This window comes from Scyliorhinus torazame, chromosome 5 (assembly GCF_047496885.1).
Source record: "Scyliorhinus torazame isolate Kashiwa2021f chromosome 5, sScyTor2.1, whole genome shotgun sequence".
NCBI classification, from domain to species: Eukaryota; Metazoa; Chordata; class Chondrichthyes; order Carcharhiniformes; family Scyliorhinidae; genus Scyliorhinus; species Scyliorhinus torazame.
This window is the reverse complement of record NC_092711.1, coordinates 229,961,336-229,980,878: the sequence shown is the minus strand read 5'-3', so window position 1 is coordinate 229,980,878 and position 19,543 is coordinate 229,961,336. Positions and strand designations below refer to the sequence as shown.

At 48.4% G+C, this 19,543-nt stretch overlaps 1 protein-coding gene across 4 annotated transcripts in view; it reads left to right on the top strand.

Moving 5' to 3' along the window:
* The window catches only part of diaph2 (diaphanous-related formin 2), a 983,399-nt gene that overhangs the window by 274,539 nt on the left and 689,317 nt on the right, over nt 1-19,543 (top strand). For all 4 annotated transcript variants that reach the window (XR_011946649.1, XM_072505206.1, XM_072505205.1 and 1 more), the window contains 2 exons: nt 11,401-11,475; nt 13,273-13,342. Coding sequence is in view for 3 of the 4 variants with exons in the window: in XM_072505206.1 (XP_072361307.1) it covers nt 11,401-11,475; nt 13,273-13,342 (145 nt within the window). In the remaining variant the exon portion in view is untranslated. The remainder of the gene's footprint in view (nt 1-11,400; nt 11,476-13,272; nt 13,343-19,543) is intronic.

Here is a 19,543-nt window from a genome sequence, read left to right as displayed (position 1 = left end):
TCCCAGTCCCTTAATAACCTCGTCCACCCCAATCGGTGCCCCCAGGCCTACCACCTCCTGCTCCTCCACTTTCGGGAACCTCAATTGGTCCAGGAACTGCCGCATCCCCTCCTCTCCCTCTGGGGGTTGAGACCTATACAGTTCCTCATAGAAGGTCTTGAACACCTCATTTATCTTTCCTGCCCTTCGCACCGTGTCTCCCCTTTCGTCTCTAATTCCTCCTATCTCCCTCGCTGCTGCCCTCTTTCACAATTGATGAGCCAACAGGCGACTAGCCTTTTCCCCATATTCATACCTCCTCCCCTGTGCCTTCCTCCACAGTACCTCCGCCTTTCTGGTGGTCAGAAGGTCAAACTCCGTCTGGAGTCGCCTCCTCTCCCTGTACAATTCCTCCTCCGGGGTCTCTGCAAACTCCCTATCCACCCTTAAAATCTCCCCCAGTAATCTTTCCCTTTACTTGGCCTCTGTTTTCCTATTGTGGGCCCCAATGGAGATCAGCTCTCCTCTGACCACCGCTTTTAGTGCTTCCCATACCACTCCCACAGGGACCTCGCCGTCGTCATTGACCTCCAGGTATCTCTCAATACACCCCCGCACTCTTGCACACACTCCCTCATCCGCCATCAGTCCCACATCTAATCGCCAGAGTGTTCTCTGCTCCCTTTCCTCTCCTAATTCCAGGTCCACCCAATGTGGGGCATGATCTGAAACCGCTATGGCTGAGTACTCAGCTTCTTCCACCCTAGAGATCAACGACCTTCCTAAAACAAAAAAATCTATCCGAGAGTACACTTTATGGACATGGGAGAAGAAGGAGAACTCCCTAGCCCTAGGTTTAAGAAATCGCCATGGATCCACTCCCCCCATTTGGTCCATAAACCCCTTAAGTACCTTGGCCGCTGCCGGCCTTCTTCCAGTCCTTGAGCTGGATCTATCTAGCCCCGGGTCCAGCACCGTATTAAAGTCCCCTCCCAAAATCAAGTTTCCTACCTCCAGGTCCGGTATACGCCCCAGCATCCGTCTCATAAAACCCGCATCGTCCCAGTCTGGGGCATACACATTAACCAACATGACCTCCATTCCCTCCAGCCTGCCACTCACCATTACATATCTACCTCTGCTATCTGCTACGGTGTTCTTTGCTTCAAATGCTACCCGTTTCCCCACCAAAATGGCCACCCCTCTATTCTTTGCGTCCAGTCCTGAGTGGAACACCTGTCCCACCCATCCTTTCCTTAACCTAACTTGGTCCGCCACCTTTAGGTGAGTGTCTTGGAGCATAACCACGTCTGCCCATAGTCCTTTCAAATGCGCGAGCACTCGGGCCCTTTTTATCGGTCCGTTCAGGCCTCTCACGTTCCACGTGATCAGCCTCACTAGGGGCTACCTGCCCCCCTCCCGTGTCGACTAGCCATTACCTTCTCTAGGCCAGTCCCATATCCCGCCTCAACGCTCCCGCTCGCTCCCCCAGCGTCGCACACCATCCCCGCCCACCCACTCTTTAGCCATTTCCTTTTGGATTTCCGCAGCAGCAACCCAGTTGTCGTCGTGTCCCCCCCCCCCCCCCCCGGCTAGATCTCTTTCTAGCGTGATTGCTCCCCCCCCCCCCCCCCATATTACTTCCGTAAGTCAGCTGACTTCAACTGACCCCGGCTTCTCCTGCTCACTCCTCGACCCCCCCATGTGGGGAACTCCCATCCGCCTTGCGCCTGTCTTCCCGCCTTATTCTTTCTGGCACGGGAACATCCCTTTACCTGACCCGCCTCTTATGGCACAGCTCCCTTTCCCCTCCCCCTCCCCTTCCCCATTCTCCAACTATGTCCCGTCTTTCCCCCCTCACCGGCGCCCACATTTCCCCAATGTCTCCCCCTTCCCAATTTACTTCTCAATTAACTTCAACCATAACATTAACAATAACATTTCCTGCAGCATCAGTCCCTCAGTTCCGATCCAATTTCTCCTCTTTGATAAAGGTCCATGCTTCCTCCGCCGTCTCGAAATAATGGTGTCTCTCCTGATACGTGACCCATAGTCTTGCCGGCTGCAGCATCCCGAACGTCACCTTCCTTTTATGCAACACCTCTTTGGTTCGGTTAAAGCTCGTCCTCCTTCTCGCCACCTCCGCACTCCAATCCTGGTACACCCGTACCACTGCATTCTCCCATCTGCTACTCCGCACCTTTTTAGCCCATCTCAGGACCTCTTCTCTATCCTTAAGGCGGTAAAATCGCACGATTATCGCCCTGGGTGGTTCTCCCGCTTTTGGTCTTCTCGCCGGAATCCGATTTTCCCACTCCACCTCCAAGGGGCCCGTAGGGGCCTCAGCACCCATCAGTGAGCCCAGCATCATACTTGCATAAGCTCCACAGTCCACTCCTTCCACACCCTCAGGGAGACCCAGTATCCAAAGGTTCTTCCTTCGCGCTCCGTTTTCTAGGGCCTCGATCCTTTCAGTACACTTTTTATGAAGTGCCTCGTGCGTCTGTGTCTTAACCGCCAGGCCCAGGATCTCGTCCTCAATATCTGTCACCATCTGCTCCACCACGCGGAGCTCTGACTCCTGGGTCTTTAGTGTCTCCTTGAGCCCCTCAATTGCCTGTAGCATCGGGGTCAGCACCTCCCTCTTCAGCAGCTCCACGCACCGTCTCACAATTTCATCCTGCTCAGGCCCCCATGTCGCCTGCGCTTTCTCCGCCGCCATCTTGTACTTCTCTCCTTCTGACGCTTTGGTCGACGATTCCTCGCGCTGCATTCGCCGCCGCCGGTTTTTTCCTCCTTCGTTGGGGGGGGGGACTCCCTTCTCACACACCCCACACCGGGTTGCGTGGTCAAAAAATTCCCCGTTGGGGCTCTTAAAAGAGCCCGAAGGTCCGTCGGAGCTGGAGCCGCCGAAACGTGCGGCTAGCAAGGCATCACCGCAACCGGAAGTCCTTCAATGGTAATTTTCAAAGGCAACTTGGAAGAAACGTTTGCAAGGCTATGAGAAAAGAATGAAGAAAGTAAGATAAATTGGATAGTTCCTTCGACGAGCTGGAACAGACAAAATAGTTTGAATAATTTGTATTGGTTTCAACGTGTACCGTTCCTTGCTTTGAATGCTAATTTGAATGTAATTTTAGTTCTGAAATGTTGAAATCCGATTGGACTTCAACATTGGCAATAGGTGTTGACTTTCTATTTGAATAATGTGCATATTGACTTGTCTAATGTTTTGCAAAGCTTCCAGCTTTACAGTACAAAACAAAATGCTTATCACTGTTAGTTATCATTCCCCCATTGAAACAGACAGCAACTTCTGGAATCCGCAAGTCTTCATTCGTGGTATTTGAACGTCATTGACCAGGCCAGAATTTTTGGCCCAACCTGAGTTGCTGCTGAGAAGATGATGATGTGCCATCGCCTTGAAGTGCTGCAGTCCCTCTGGTGTAGGTATGCTGTTGGACCTTCTTTCCTAACAGCACCAAGACTCGAGTGACAGTAAAAGAAGGGTGATATAGTTCCAAGTCAGGATAGAGAGCGGCTTAAAGGGAACTTGCAAGTTTGGAAGATAGTAAAAAGAAGTTTGGTGAGTTGCTGTAGTACAACTTGTGGGTGGTACACCCAGATATCCCTGTATTCTGATGATGGAGGGAATGAATGCTAAAAGTGGTGGATGGATGAAGTGTGGATCAGGTAGACTGCTTTTTCTTGGATGGTGTTGAACTTCTTGAGTGACTGGAGCTGCACTCATCAGGCAGGTGGAGAATGTTCCATCAAACTGCTGAGTTGTGCTTGACAGACTTTTGGGGAAAATAATGCCATTGATTGTTAAAGGGAGATGGTCAGATTTTCTCTTGTTCGAATTAGTCATTTCTTGGCACTTGAGCAAATGTTCCTTGTCACTTATCAGCCCAAAGCTGAATGCTGTCCAGATCTTGCTGCATGAAGGCACTGACTGTTTCAGTATCTGAACAGTAGTGAATGATATTAAACATTGTGCGATTGTCAGTGAATATCCCCACTTCTAACATTTGTGTTGGAAGGGGGGCTATCATAATCCCCATGGGGAAACCATTTTGAATCTCCCCGTGGTCCTTGTGGAATACGTTCTTCCCTTGTAGGGGGTGGAGGCCACCCAGCTGGAGCTCCTTAAAGACATAAAAGCTGGCCCAAGCAGGGCCCTGCATTGTTGGTTGTCCCAACAAGGGCTGGGCGGGACAGTGGCGTAGTTTCATATTCTTCCAAAGTAGAATTTTGATTATTATGATCAGTAGATGAGAGGGAAATGTGTTAATTATGGAGTTCATTTGCAAAGAGCCTTCATCAGATCCTATCTGGAATATTGTGTTCAGCTTTGGGCACTATATCTCAGGAAGTATATATTAAGTATGGAAGAAGTACAGAGCAGATTCACCCAGATCGAGACTTAAGAGAGTAGACAGGAAATAAAGAGCAGGAATAAATGGGTCTTTTTCCAAATGGAAGGCAATGACTAGTAGGGTACTGCAGGAATCCGTGCTAGGGCCCCAGCTATTCAGAATATGTATTAGTGATTTAGATGAAGGAAGTAAATGTAATATCTCCAAATTTGCAGATGACAGAAAGCTAGGTGGGTGGGTGAGCTGTGAGGAGGATGCAGAGAAGCTTCAGTGTGATTTGAACAAGTCAAGTAAATGGGCCAAAGAATGACAGATGCAGTATAATGTGGATAAATATGAAATTATCCACTCTGGTAGCAAAAACAGGAAGACAGATTATTATCTGAATGGCTATAGATTGAGAGGGGAATGTGTAACGAGTCCTTGTACATTAATCGCTGAAAGTAAGCATGCAGGTGCAACAGGCGGTAAAGAAGACAAATGGTATGTTGGCCTTCATAGCAAGAGGATTTGAGTGCAGGAGTAGGGATGTCTTGCTGCAATTATATATGGCCTTGGTGAGACCGCACCTGGAATATTGTGTGCAATTTTAGTATCCCTATCTGAAGAAGGATGCTCTTGCTGTGGAGGGAATGTAGCAAAGGTTTACCAGACAGATTCTTCGATGGCAGGAATGAGTTGTTGGGCGGGATTCTCCCCTAGCCGGCAGGGCGGGGGGTCCCGGCGGGACGGAGTGGCATGAACCACTCCGGCGTCTGGCCGCCCCAAAGGAGCGGAATCCTCCGCACCTTTAGGGGCTAGGCCCGCACTAGAGTGGTTGATGCCCCGCCGGCTGGTGTGGAAGGCTTTTGGCGCTGCGCCAGCCGGGGCTGAAGGGACTCCGCTGGCTGGCGCGAGTCCGGGCATGCGCGGGAGCGTCAGCGGCTGCTGACGTCAACCCCACGCATGTGCGGGGGGGGGGTTCACCAACGCGTCGGCCATGGCGGAGGCTGATGGTCGGCACGTAGGAAAAGAGTGCCCCCACGGCACAGGCTCGCCTGCGGATCAGTGGGCCCCGATCGCCAGATTGCCCCGCGCCCCCCCTAGGACCCCGGAGCCCGCCCGCGCCGCCAGATCCCGCTGGTAAGGGACCTGGTTCAATTTGCGCTGGCGGGACTGGCATAGAAGCAGCGGGACTTCGGCCCATCGCGGGCCGAAGAATCGCCGGGGGGTGGGGCCCGCCGACTGGCGCGGCGCGATTCCCGCCCCCACCGAATCTCCGGTGCCGGAGAATTTGGTGGCCGGCGGGGGCGGGATTCACGCCGCCCCCCCTGGCAATTCTCCGACCCGGCGGAGGGGGGGAGGGTTGGAGAATCCCTCCCATTGAGTCAGTTAGGGTTATATTTGCTGGAGTTTAAAAGAAGGAGGGGGAATCTCATAGAAACCTATAAAATTCTAACAGGATTAGACAGGGAGATGCAGAATGGATGTTAATGATGGTGGGAGTCGAGAACCAGGATTCACATTCTAAGGATACAGGGTAAGCCATTTAGAATGAGATGATGAGAAATTTCTTCACCTAGAGTGTGGCGAACCTGTGGAATTCGCTATTGCAGAGAGCCGTTGAGGCCAAAGCATTGTATTCTTTCAATGAGGGGCACGGTAGCATAGTGGTTAGCACAGTTGCTTCACAGCTCCAGGGTCCCAGGTTCGATTGCCGTCTTGGGTCACTGTCTGTGCGGAGTTTGCACTTTCTCTCCGTGTCTGCATGGGTTTCCTCCGGGTGCTCTGGTTTCCTCCCACAGTCGAAAGATCTGCAGGTTAGCTGGATTGGCCATGCTAAATTTCCCGTCGTGTCCAAAAAGGTTGGGTGGGGATACTGAGTTACGGGGATAGGGTAGGGGTGTGGGCTTAGTTAGGGTGCTCTTTCCAAAGGGCCGGTGCAGACTCGATGGGCTGAATGGCCTCCTGCACTGTAAATTCTATGATTCTATGAAGAAGGAGTTAGATATCGCTCTTGGGGCGAAAGGGATCAAAGGATATTGGGGTGGGGGGGGGGGAGAAGCAAGAACAGGTTACTGAGTTTGATGATCAGTCATGATCATAGTGAATGGCAGAGCAGACTCGAAGGGCCGATGGCCTGCTCCTATGTTTTATGTTCTATTTTCTATGTTTCTATGCAAATTATGAGGATAGGCTGCAGGGAGTTGAGCTTATATTCCTTTGAATGGAGGAGATTTGAGTGATGAACTGATTGAGGTGTTTACAATGCTAAATGATTAGATATGTTTGGTTGGAGAAATCACCTCCTTTGGTGAGGGACTTAATTGGACCTCAGCCATTGTGGAGCGAAATCAAGCACCTTTCCATAGTAAGTGTAGTAGAAATATGGAAAGCTACCCCAGAAAAGAATGTGGATGATGGATCAATTGATGCTTCAAAACTGAGAGATTTTGTCATGTCAGGGTTTCAAGGGATATGGAGGTAAGGTTCTGAACAGCCGTCATATAACTGGATTGGCAGAGCAAACCCGAGGGGATTACAGATTCCTGTGAAAACAATTGTAATTCAATAACTTGCTGAATTTACAATTTATCTATAGGACAAAAATCAGGAGCATTTTTGCTGCAACCTTTCATTATTGGATTTTTCATCAAATTTGATAAGTAACTTTTCCCCTGACATTGTGCTCTTTCTGAAAATACTATGAACTGTCTTTTCTGTAGTTTAATAGGATGCTCTGTTTACTCTGTCTAAAGGTTTTTTGATCAAATGTTGTCTTTTATGTACATCGTTTGAAGTCCTGTCAGGGATTTTAGGAAAAGCTGTATAAGTTGTTTAACCACTTGCAAAGCATCTCAAATGACTTCAAATGGATACAGAAGAATAAAATATTTAAACAAGAATTTCAGGATGGAAAGGGAGTAACAATCCTTGGTACATGCCAATCTTTTCAGCTGTTGTTTTTAAAATGAAGCAGAAATTAAAGAGACTGCAGAGGTAAAACTTGTGTAATAGGGTTCATTCAACTTTATTAAGATGCACTTTAGTTTGCTCTGAATTACTACCCAAGTCAACATACTAATTTTGCTTCTTGGCATATGCCGCAGAATTAAACAAATATCACGCCATTTACCAAGAAATGTGAACTGCTGAGTTCAGTTGAAATGTATGGAATGAAGGTTTTTGATGCTGAAAACCAGATCTCTTGCAGCTCAGACTTGAGACATTCTGTAATGTGTAATCTCCTTGATGAATATGCTTAAGCATTGTATTATTAAAACATGTTAATTTACAGTACTAGTATTTGCGAATGGAATATTTTAATTTAGTTCAGCTATTGTAAACTATTTTGATTTGATTTTACAACTGAAGGATAACAGAAATATAAATATTGGAGAACACAATATCTCTACTCTTTCTACCTATCAGTGGATTGTCATTTCATGTCTCGGTTCCTCATGTAAATCTCACTCCTTGGGTAATATGTAAATACATGCACTGCTTGTTCGTAACACAATGGATAAATATGACACTAAACTATCCGGGACTTGAGGCCCTCAGCTCAATCCCTGATCTGGGTTTTCCTATCTGAATCAGGACATCATTTGGGGTACTATCGATTGCCTCAGTGCCTCTCGGCTCAGAGAAAACAGCCAAGGTTCACAATCCCGATTGCCAGCCAGCTAGAACATAGAACATAGATGTGGATGGATATTGAGTCATTTTAGTTTGAGCTTGTTTGTGAAGATCTCGATGGTGGAATACCTGAGAACACTGTCACACTTATAGAATACCTGTATGAAAGACATCCTGGAGGATTTGATGGTGCTTGTGGACCTGATAGCCAACTTCACTTACATCTTGGAAGAGAACTGTTGTAGCGCGGCTGCTTTAAGGGGCACGCCCACGCAATGCATGTGAGCTTACGTGCAGGGGCACGCAAACCTGACCAGTGGAGAAATAAAATGCATGTCCCTGGAGTGGGATCCTGTGCATAGTAGAGGGAAAAGCCTTAATCACCACCAGGAAAGTGCAGTTTCTGGCATGATCAAATTTCTAGGCCATCATTTTTACTTGTGGACTTGTGAGAACATATTAATAGAAAAATACATGATATAAGCGCAACTGCATAAGTTGCTATCTCTTTGCAAATCACTGTATGATGACAGTTGACATTATGGTGTTTGACATGAAAAGAAAATAGCCTAGCATTACGAATCTGTGCGCGCTGGTTAGAACGCGGGAGAGGCCAAAATCGGGATCTGTGCCAGGTGCTGATCTGTTTACAATCTAACTGGCCCGTTCCCGTTGGTGGGTTCCGTATCTCGCCTAAATGTAGCGAGGTGCCAATTAACACCAGTTGAGGCCAATCTCCATATTGCTAGATCCCCAGCTAATGGCCTCCTGTGATCTAACTGACTCCCCAGCAAGTGGTCACGGGGGTGCCCTTTAGCACACCTTGTTAAAATTGTGAAACTAGCGCAATGGCTGCTGAGGGGATTGGAGGAGGCGCGGGGCGAGGTGCTCAGTACCTGTGGGTCCCAGCAGGCCACACCCTCGGAATGTGAATGCACATAATAAGGGAAACTTCAGCTGCTGTCTGTCCATCCCACTGAACACCGCTAGGCAGAGCCCTCTCCGTGGTAACATGGTGAAGGTCACTTTAACTCCCTCTGACAGTGGTAGCTTAGGCTATTGCTACTAAGGAAGTGGTATTCTTAGTTACACGAGCACTTCACAGCTCTCATGTGGCTTCCCGTGGGTGGACATACCATGTCACAGGCGAGTGTTATTGCCTAGCGTCCCAATCAGACTGTGAGGCCTTGGAGCATTGCCTGAACACCGGAGGCATCAACACCACAGAGGCAGCAGCCAACAATCAAACATCTGAGAGCTGGGCCTCAGCACCATGACCAGAGGTGAGTGTGTGTGGATTGGGGATCGACCCTGAGCCCGATCCAAGTTGTGTTCCCGGCAGAAGCCTGTGGTCTGGTGCCAAGGGCCCCTGCTGTGGCCGGGGCTGCTTGTGCAAGGTGGGGTCCCCCAGCACAATTGGTTTGTTGGATGGTACCCTGAAAGAAGACGGGGAACGTAAGGGTGGGGAGGTTTGAGCGACTCGAGGGTCCTGGATGGAAACCATAACTGATTGCCGGTCTCCCACCTCTCCAATTCCTTACGGGTGTCACATTATGGATGGTATTGTGGACCCCCTAAGAGATTGTCCCTGCGGTGCCGGTGGAGGGAGTGGCAGGGGCCTTCAGGGCCCTTTTCTGCCTACTTCCCCTGCGGGGACAAAGAGTGGGCATTGTGAGCAGCACGCTTCATGCATCACCCAGGGAGGAGGGGAGGGGTTAGTGGTGGCAATGGCGGCAGATAGGCTTGGACACCACTGCTATACATGGGTGGGTTGTGCTGGTGGGTGCCAGCACAGGTGGGATATTGTGCTGGGAAAGGGAGGTAGGGGGCTGAAGGCGGGACCGGTGCTGCCTGATGGGGCTGATGTCAACTCGCCCGGGTGGCCCAGTGAAGGTCGTTGAGCAGCTTCTAACACTGGACCGAGGACCTCCTGGTTATGCTCCCTGAGCTGACGGCCGCTGCTACTGCCTCCCAGGTGGCACCGGCTGACCTGTGGCTGACCCTCCGACCCCCTCGGGGAACAGGGTGTCCTGTTGCGACTCTACCTCCAGTCTGGCCAGGTCAGCATCTCTGAATCGTGGAACAGACCTGTGCGGTGGCATGGCCACGTGCTGTCTGGGGTTTGCTCGGATGGAACTGTTTGAGAGCTGCTCCCCCTTGTTACCGGGGAGCTGCAGGGTTCGGTCCAAACGAATCAGCTGGCGAGACAGCCATTTCCGCCGTGAAACCTGTGGGGCATCATTACCTGCCCTAATTGACGTTAGATACCCATCGTGGTCTCGCCTAGTTGGCCGTTGGGAAGCACCCGACAATCTCGCTCGCTACCACACTTAGGGTGTGAACTAACGGGAGAAGCACTAAGATTCCAGTTGTATCAGATAGGTTTTAGTTTTGGGCAGCATAGCCTCTTAATTTTATGCCCAATATTTCATCCCCAAATATACATTTGGAAACTTGAAGATACGCATGATATGACAGAAAATGTTTAGCTGTAATCTGTTAACAGAAATCTTTAAAGAAAATAACAGCTTTCTGAACATCAGTTAACCATGGAGTGATTTCAATTACCTAATATTGTGCTCATTCATATTTTCTTGATTCCTTTCTTTCATCTTAGGAGTCATATTTTTGAAATTGTGAATAATTCCATTCATTTAAAGCGTTAATAAAGTGGTTTAATAGTATGATAGTTTTGATGTCAGAATTGATAAGAAACTTATTACCTGCTTAGTACCCAAAAAGCAATTTACTACGATCAAGGTTAATTGAAACTAGGGCTCTACTAACAGTGTGGCAGAATACAAAGAATGGAAGTTTTCTTTCATAAGGAACGCAGTTGTTTATGCCAAGCATTTCACATGAGGAAAAAGTCTAAGCTGTAACATTATTAGTTTGCAGGGATCCGGTAAATGAACAAATACTTTGGCTTTAACTAATTCTTCATTCATTTTTATTTGATGTAAAAAAACTATCTATGAGAAATGAATGAATGGAAACAATCTATTTGAAAGACCAGAAAAAAACTAGGATAAATGATGGGAGAAAGTGACTCAATCAAATTGCTCAAGAAAAATTCTCACATCCACTTATTTGCCTTTTTTGCCCAACTGTAATATGTAATTTACAAAATAAGGTGTGGAACAGAAAGTGACATTTCAGAATTCATCAATAGAATTATTTTTGTCACTTTAAATGCAGTCGTTATCATTTTTACCTCAAGGACTCAGTATTTATCAAACTTTTGAATAGTTAAGGGAGTTAGAAACCCTGCCATTGGAGTCTGAGCACATGCAGTTTACAGAACTTTCCAAAATATGTTTTTGTGGATAGCTAATTATATATTTTTTAACAATATTTCACTTTATTTTCTTTCATGTATTTTAATGCAGCATAAATATAATTAATACATGTCTTTGTTTTTCAGCTGGGTTAATAACTTTGGTCATGAAGGACTTGGTCTCATGCTTGATGCTTTGGAGAAACTATTGGACAAAAAGCAGTAAGTAGTAGACAGTTGTTTCAATTTAAGGACACAAGATGAAATGGAAAAAAGTTTGGAACTAAACAAAATACACCAAGGCATTTAATAAACATTTGTGATATAGTATTTAGGTGATATTCACATGCACTCTGACGAACTATTCAACATAATACTCCTCATACAGCTGCGATAGGCGTTTTTGTACTCGTTCCAAAATGGCCTACTTGATTCACAGTTTATTCCAAACTTAGTATTTTTCTTCCCTCCTTTCTGGTAGATGTTGGCATGCCTGTGTACAGCTCTGCATCTCTCTCTCTCTCTCTCTCTCTCTCTCTCTCTCTCTCTCTCTCTCTCTTTCCCTCTCCCTCTCCCTCTCCCTCACCCACCCAGCAGAAAAGTCAGTCAAATGCTGTCTGACTTGATAATGTGCTAGGGACAGCCTTCATGAGGTGAGCGTGAGACTTATGCCCCTCATGAACAGGAAATCCTGCCCTCGAGAGCTGTTGGCCAATCTGATTAGCCATAGCGGAGTAGTCTCCCCTGTAGTGCCAACAGCAAGCAGTGGTTGCTGCTGGGACTAGAAGAAGGAAGATAATGGAAGTTGGCTTGAAACCTAATTCTGGGGATTTTTGCACAAGAAGGTGTCGGGGACCCCAGGGAAGAGAAGGAAGAGTGTGGGATCTAGGTTCGGAGGCTAGGTGCCTGGACACAAAGGAGATAGGGTAGCGTATTGAGGCAGAGCTGGCAGAATATTGTGTTGGAGCTGCTCCCCAATGCAACAGCATCCCCCCGAAAAGAGTTATTCCACTCCCCCCCCATCCTTCCTGCCTTTTCATTAGAGTTGGTTAAACAGCGGGCTGGCCTCTCCTCTCCACCTTCCAATGCCCACTGTTCTATGACGGCACAAACCTGCCTTTTATTTGCCGGTTAAGGGCCTCAATAAACCCAAAGGTGAGCGGGCTAGCCAATGTTTTACTTGTGTCCTCTTATAATGTGTGGGAGAAAATGTGGTGGGCTAGGCACCTGTCCTAATTTGGGTACCATTCCTCCCTGCCTCAAACATGCTTGGTGGGGGTCCTTAAAATTCACCTTGGTATTTCTCTTTACAAGTTGTCCTTCAATCCTAGAATCCTAGAATTTACAGTGCAGAAGGAGGCCATTCGGCCCGTCGAGTCTGCACTGGCCCTTGGAAAGAGCACCCTACCCAAGCCCACACCTCCACACTATCCCTGTAACCTAGTAACCCTGCTAGCCACTTTGGCCACTAAGGATAATTTAGCATGGCAAATTCATCTAATCCTGCTGGATGTGAATAATGCCTGTGGTCTTGGCTTCATAGGTGAAATTGCCTGAGCTTTCAAGTCATCGTATTTAAGTTAACAAGATGGTTCCATGTGAATATTTTGTCCAGCCATCCATTTAAAACAGATTGTCGTAGTTCATTCATTCATAGAATCCCTACAGTGCCATTTGTCCCACCGACACTGCGAAAGAACATCCCACCCAGGTCTACTCCCCCACCCTATAATCGTAACCCCATCTAACCTTTACTAAGGGGCAATTTAGCATGGCCAATCCACCTAACCTGCATATCTTTGGGCTGTGAGAAACCAAGCACTGGAAGAAACTCACGCAGACACGTGCAAACCCCACACAGACAGTCACCCAAGGTCGGAATCAAAATCAGGTCCCTGGCGCTGTGAGGCAGCAGCGCTAACCACTGTGTCACCGTGCCACCCATGTTTTAATAAAGCTAGAGTTTAAGACCATTGTTTGACGAATATATATCTATGCTCCTATTTCTTTTTACCCTAGACAAGAAATTATTGACAAAAGAAACCAACATAAGCTTATCCAATGTCTGAAAGCATTTATGAACAACAAGGTAAGACCTGTTTCAAGCCACAATGTGTCAAAATAGAATGCAAGGGACATCATTCTATTTGAGAATTTTAACTGTAAAACCAGTCACTGTCAATCACTATTCCCTACATAAATTGCTGGGCATCCAGTAGGAATTCACTTCTATGCAGCATTTATCTGTAGAACTTGCCAGTGAAAATCTAATGCTGACAAATATTTGGCTGTTAGTTTTATTTTGAATATTGAATTTTAGTATTGCTGAACATCTATTCCAGGTACGTTTAGTATGAATTTTACAATATTTAAACTTAAACTGCTAAAGCTGTAAGTGTTCCTACTGAATGTTGTGCATGTTTATGTGTAGTACAGGGTTAACATCTTTATTAATGTACTTTGAAGAAAATAAAAATGTTCTTCAGTGCAGTATAGAAAAGCATTCTGAAACTGAATGCTTGACCTTAGATCATGGCCTGGATGACTTGGGACAATTTGGAGTTAAAGCAGGAGAGAGTACCATGGGACACAATAAGGATGTTTGAGGAATATGACTTAAATTGGGGTGGACTTTGGGGAATGTGAAAGGCTAGAGTCTTGAAGATGATTCATTGGGACACTAAAACCATGTAGCTTGGCAGGAACTGGTGAGAAGGGTTTGTGGTTCTTTGAATGGAAGAGGAGCATGCCACTGCTTTCCAGATTTTAGGTGACATATATATGTGGTGAAAATGCTTGAGGCTCAGTCTAGGACTTGCACACTGGTGGAAAGAGGTAAATGCATTCTTCTGTTGCACTGAAGTTTTGCAAGATACTATTACATTTAATCTGAGAATGTTGAAATTTGAAGCGCACACCATCTGAATAGTTGTGTGAAAGTAGATTTCTTATGGCTTTGCTGATTTGCGCAGAATGATGTCGTAAATTATCCCACTTGATGTAAGACCAACAGCTAAGCATTATAATAATGCCCATGGTGTCAGTGTAGCATCAGAGAGAGTTGGATGTGCTCAAGTATAAGCTGCTCATGAAGGTGATTTGCAAGGAATATTCTGCAAATAATGATTAGGAAGGTATCAAGGATGACTAGGTAAAATTGTAGGTAACTGCAGGGCATTAAAGCATAATGGAGACAATGTTGAGACAGGTATGAGCAAAACCATGAGATTGATCATTCCATAGAAGATGGATTGTGCAGATCGGTGAATAGATCAATAGTGTTATGTAGTACTTAGGAGCAAGAGTAGGCCATTCAGCTTTTGAGCCTGTCGCACCATTCAATATAATCATTTAATAGAGTATTTCATAGAATTTACAGTGCAGAACGAGGCCCATCGAGTCTGCACGGGCCTACACTTCCAACCCTTCCCCGTAACCCAGTAACCCCACCTAACCTTTTTGGACACTAAGGGTAATTTGACATAGCCAATCTACCTAATCTGCACATCTATGGACTGTGGGAGGAAACCGGAGCACCCAGAGGAAACCCACGCAGACACGGGGAGAACGTGCAGACTCGGCACAGACAGTGACCCAAGCCGGAAATCGAAGTTGGGACCCTGGACCTGTGAAGCACTGTACTACCCTGCTGCGCCACCATTGATCTGGGTTGCAATCAACTCCACTTTGACGTCTGCATCCCTAATAACCCTTGATTTCCTTGTCTATCAAAATGCTCTCCAGTGCTGTATAGAATCTGTTGAACTCTACATTGAATAAATTCAGTGACTCAACCTCCTGCATTCTGGGAAAATAAATGTACATGGGCGGCATGGTGGCACAGTGGATATCACTGCTGCGTCACAGCGCCAGGGATCTAGGTTCGATTCTGACCTTGGTTGACTGTCTTTGTGGAGTTTGCACATTCTCCCCATGTCTGCATGATTTTCCTCCAAAACAAAACTCAGTTATCTCTGCGCTCTGCTTCCTCTTAGCTAACCAATCTATTAACCATGCTAATATGTTATGCCTTGCATCAAAATCTTAGCTTGTGTAGTAACCTTTGATGTGACAACTTATCAAATGCCTTCTTAAATCCAGGGATAACACTTTTACAGGTTCCCCTTTATCCACCTTGCATGTTATTTCTTCAAAAACTCTAATAAATTAGTTCAACACTGTTTGCCTTTCACAAACACATGTTGACTGTAATTGATCAAATTATTTATAAGTATCCTGTTATAACCCCTTTCATGATGGATTCTAGCAATTTCCCTATGACAGATGTTAAGCTAACTGGCCTGTACTTTTCCTGCTTTCTGTCTCCCTCCTTCCTTGAATAAAAGTGTTACATTGGCTATTTCCCAATCTAGAATCTCAGGATTTCTTTTATTTTAAAATTAAAAAAATATATATTTATTAAAGTTTTTTAACACAATTTTTCTCCCTTACAAACAATAACCCCCCCCCCCCGTAACAAAAAAAAAAGGGAAATCGCGCAGAGCAAGATATATACATGGCAAAATGATATATTTACACAGCTTTGTACACTGGCCCTCACCCGTACGTGCCAGTTTCCCCAACCCTTCATGTTATCTCTTGCTCATCCACCCTCCCAGGCAGTCCCCCCTTTCCCCCTCCCTCCCACCCCCCCTCCCAGGACGTTCCCCCACCCCCCCAAGGTTGCTGCTGCTGCTGACCGACCTTCCTCTAACGCTCCGCGAGATAGTCTAGGAACGGTTGCCACCGCCTGTAGAACCCCTGCGCAGACCCTCTCAAGGCGAACTTAATCCTCTCCAACTTTATGAACCCAGCCATATCATTTATCCAGGCCTCCAGGCTGGGGGGCTTCGCCTCCTTCCACATTAGCAAGATCCTTCGCCGGGCTACTAGGGATGCAAAGGCCAGAATGCCGGCCTCTTTCGCCTCCTGCACCCCCAGTTCGTCCACTACTCCAAATATTGCTAGCCCCCAGCTTGGCTTGACCCGGACTTTCACCATCTGAGATATTGTTCCCGCCACTCCTCTCCAGAACCCCTCCAGTGCCGGGCATAACCAAAACATATGGACATGGTTCGCCGGGCTCCCTGAGCACCTTCCATATCTGTCCTCTACCCCAAAGAACCTACTCAACCTCGCCCCCGTCAAGTGCGCTCTGTGGACCACCTTAAATTGTATCAGGCTGAGCCTGGCACATGAGGAGGAGGAATTAACCCTACCTAGGGCATCAGCCCACAGACCTTCCTCGATCTCCTCCCCCAGCTCCTCCTCCCATTTACCCTTCAACTTTTCTACCAGCGCTTCCCCCTCTTCTTTCAACTCCTGGTGTATTTCCGACACCTTGCCCTCCCCGACCCATACACCCGAGATCACCCTATCTTGAACTTCTTGTGCCGGGAGTAACGGGAATTCCCTCACCTGTCGCCTCACAAAAGCCCTCACCTGCATATATCTAAAGGCATTTCCCGGGGGTAACTCGAACTTCTCCTCCAGTGCCCCTAGGCTCGCAAACGTCCCGTCGATGAACAGGTCCCCCATTCTTCCAATCCCCGCCCGATGCCACCTCTGGAACCCCCCCGTCCATCTTCCCCGGGACAAACCGGTGGTTACCCCTGATCGGGGACCACACCGATGCTCCCATTGCACCCCGGTGCTGTCTCCACTGGCCCCAGATCCTTAGCGTTGCCGCCACCACCGGGCTCGTGGTATACTTTGTCGGCGAGAGCGGCAGCGGTGCCGTCACCAACGCCCCCAGGCTCGTTCCTTTACAGGACGCCATCTCCATCCTCTTCCATGCCGCCCCCTCTCCCTCCATAACCCACTTGCGGATCATCGCCACATTTGCTGCCCAGTAGTAGCTCCCCAGGTTTGGCAGCGCCAACCCTCCTCGGTCCCTACTGCGTTCCAGGAACCCTCTCCTTACTCTCTGGGTCTTATTCGCCCACACAAACCCCATAATACTCCTGCCTACTCTCTTAAAAAAGGCCTTAGTGATCACGATGGGAAGGCACTGAAACACAAACAGAAACCTCGGAAGAACCACCATTTTGACCGACTGCACTCTACCCGCCAGCTAGAGCGGTAACATGTCCCATCTTTTGAAATCCTCCTCCATTTGCTCCACCAACCTCGTCAGACTCAGTTTATGTAGGGTCCCCCAACTCCTGGCTATCTGGATCCCCAGATACCGAAAGCTCCCCTCCGCCCTCCTCAGCGATAGGTCCCCTATTCCTCTTTCTTGGTCCCCCGCCTGTAATAAAAAGAGCTCACTCTTCCCTACATTGAGCTTATAGCCCAAAAACTCCCCAAACTCCCTTAGAGTTTGCATGACCGTCACCATCCCCTCCATTGGATCCGCCACGTACAGCAACAGGTCATCCGCATCTTGCGACACCCGATGCTCTTCTCCCCCTCGGACCACCCCCCTCCATTTATTAGACTCCCTCAATGACATGGCCAATGGTTCGATCGCCAATGCGAACAACAGGGGGAACAGGGGGCACCCCTGCCTCGTCCCGCGGTACAGTCGAAAGTACTCCGACCTCCGCCGGTTCGTCACTACACTCGCCATCGGGGCCCTGTAAAGGAGCTTAACCCAATTGATAAACCCTACCCCGAACCCAAACCTACGCAGCACCTCCCAGAGGTACTCCCACTCTACTCGGTCAAAGGCCTTCTCCGCGTCCATAGCTGCCACCATCTCCGCTGCTCCCTCCTCCGATGGCATCATTATCACGTTTAAGAGCCGCCGCACATTGGTGTTTAGTTGCCTGCCCTTTACAAATCCCGTCTGGTCCTCGTGGATTACCCCCGGGACACAGTCCTCGATCCTCGTGGCCAGCACTTTTGCCAGCAACTTTGCATCCACATTGAGGAGCGAGATCGGCCTGTACGATCCACATTGCAGTGGGTCCTTGTCCCGCTTTAGGATCAAAGAAATTGTCGCTTCAGACATTGTCGGGGGCAGGGTCCCCTCCTCTCTTGCCTCATTAAAGGTTCTTACCAGTAGCGGGGCCAACAGGTCTGCGTACTTCCTGTAGAACTCCACCGGGAATCCGTCTGGTCCCGGGGCCTTCCCCGCCTGCATGCTCCCCAAACCCTTGCTCAGCTCCTCCAACCCAATTGGTGCCCCCAAACCAGCCACCTCTTGTTCCTCCACCCACCCTCGGGAATCTCAGCTGATCTAGGAATCGTCTCATCCCCTCTTCCCCCGCTGGGGGCTGGGATCTGTACAGCTCTTCATAAAAGGCCTTGAATACCTCGTTTATTTTCGTCGCACTCCGAACCGTGGCTCCCCTTCCATCTTTGACTCTCCCTATTTTCCTCGCTGCCATCCTCTTGCGGAGCTGGTGTGCCAGCATCCGACTAGCCTTTTCCCCATACTCGTAGGTCGCCCCCTGCGCTTTCCTCCACTGTGCCTCCGCCTTCCCTGTGGTCAACAGGTCAAACTCCGTCTGGAGCCGCTGTCTTTCCCCAAGTAATCTTTCCTCCGGGGCCTCTGCGTGTCTCCTGTCCACTGTCAAAATCTCCCCCACTAACCTCTCCCTTTCCATACCCTCTGTCTTCTCCCTATGAGCCCTAATGGAAATTAGCTCTCCTCTGATCACCGCCTTCAACGCCTCCCATACCACCCCCACCCGCACCTCCCCGTTGTCGTTGGCCTCCAAGTACCTTTCGATACACCCCCTCACCTTCCCACACACCACCTCGTCCGCCAGCAGTCCCACATCCAGCCGCCACAACGGGCTTTGTCCCTCTCCTCTCCCAGCTCCAGTTCCACCCAGTGCGGGGCATGGTCCGAAACGGCTATAGCCGAATACTCCGTCCCCTCCACCCTCGGGATGAGCGCCCTACCCAGAACAAAGAAATCTATCCGGGAGTAGGCTTTGTGTACATGGGAGAAGAAAGAAAATTCCCTGGCCTGCGGCCTTGCAAACCGCCATGGGTCCACTCCCCCCATCTGATCCATAAACCCCCTAAGTACCTTGGCTGCCGCCGGCCTCTTTCCAGTCCTTGATTTGGAGCGGTCCAGTGCTGGATCCAACACTGTATTGAAGTCCCCTCCCATTATCAGGCCTCCTAGCTCCAGGTCCGGAATGCGCCCCAACATGCGCTTCATGAATCCTGCATCATCCCAGTTCGGGGCGTATACGTTTACCAACACCACCCACGTCCCTTGCAGCCTACCGCTCACCATTACATATCGCCCTCCATTGTCCGCTACAATAGTCTTGGCCTCAAATTACACCCGCTTTCCCACCAATATTACCACCCCTCTATTCTTCGCGTC